General features: G+C 34.7%; 1 protein-coding gene across 3 annotated transcripts in view; it reads right to left on the bottom strand.

Annotated features, from left to right (window-relative positions):
* ACE2 (angiotensin converting enzyme 2) overlaps positions 1–597 on the bottom strand; it is a 41853-nt gene that overhangs the window by 24139 nt on the left and 17117 nt on the right. For all 3 annotated transcript variants that reach the window (XM_077769644.1, XM_077769643.1, XM_077769645.1), the window contains one exon: positions 288–385. In XM_077769644.1, the coding sequence (XP_077625770.1) occupies positions 288–385 (98 nt within the window). The remainder of the gene's footprint in view (positions 1–287; positions 386–597) is intronic.

Raw genomic sequence — 597 nt, forward strand, 5'->3', positions numbered from 1 at the left:
CAGGTCGCTAATTCCACATCTTACTGCTTAATGGAAAAATCAGGTCGTCTCCATTTTTAATACCGCTCAGCAAGATCAATACTGTATTTGTCATTCAAGGTACCTGACATCACTGACACCATAAATTACTTTTCCTTGAAAAGATAGCTACATAAGAAATACATTTAAATTAGCTGAAAAATTTTTATTTACATGATTTCATATGCAAAAGACAAGAAGAGAAAAATGGAAGAAAAAGAAATGAAGCTGAGGATTTAGATTTGGTTTGTAAGGCCACTTCTTCCTACCTGGTTCACCATTGCATCAGTAACATCTATGTTTGGTTTCTGTCCAAAGGGGACTGTCAAAGGGTACAGATTTGTCCAAAATCTACCCCACATATCACCTATTAGAAAGAAAAACATTTCGTTAATACATAGCAAAGACAGCAGAAGTACACACCTGATTTCACACGGTGCATAACTTAGGACTGGCAAACAGGCCATATAGTATTCTACATTTCATCTAGTTTCTCTTTATTTACCTGTTTTTCTGTTCTCTTATTTAAAATTTTCAACACTCCCCTTTCTTTTCTATTTCCTAGAAAAGGAGAAAATG

Source organism: Crocuta crocuta, unplaced genomic scaffold, assembly GCF_008692635.1.
Source record: "Crocuta crocuta isolate KB4526 unplaced genomic scaffold, BGI_CrCroc_1.0 scaffold1171, whole genome shotgun sequence".
Classification (NCBI taxonomy): domain Eukaryota; kingdom Metazoa; phylum Chordata; class Mammalia; order Carnivora; family Hyaenidae; genus Crocuta; species Crocuta crocuta.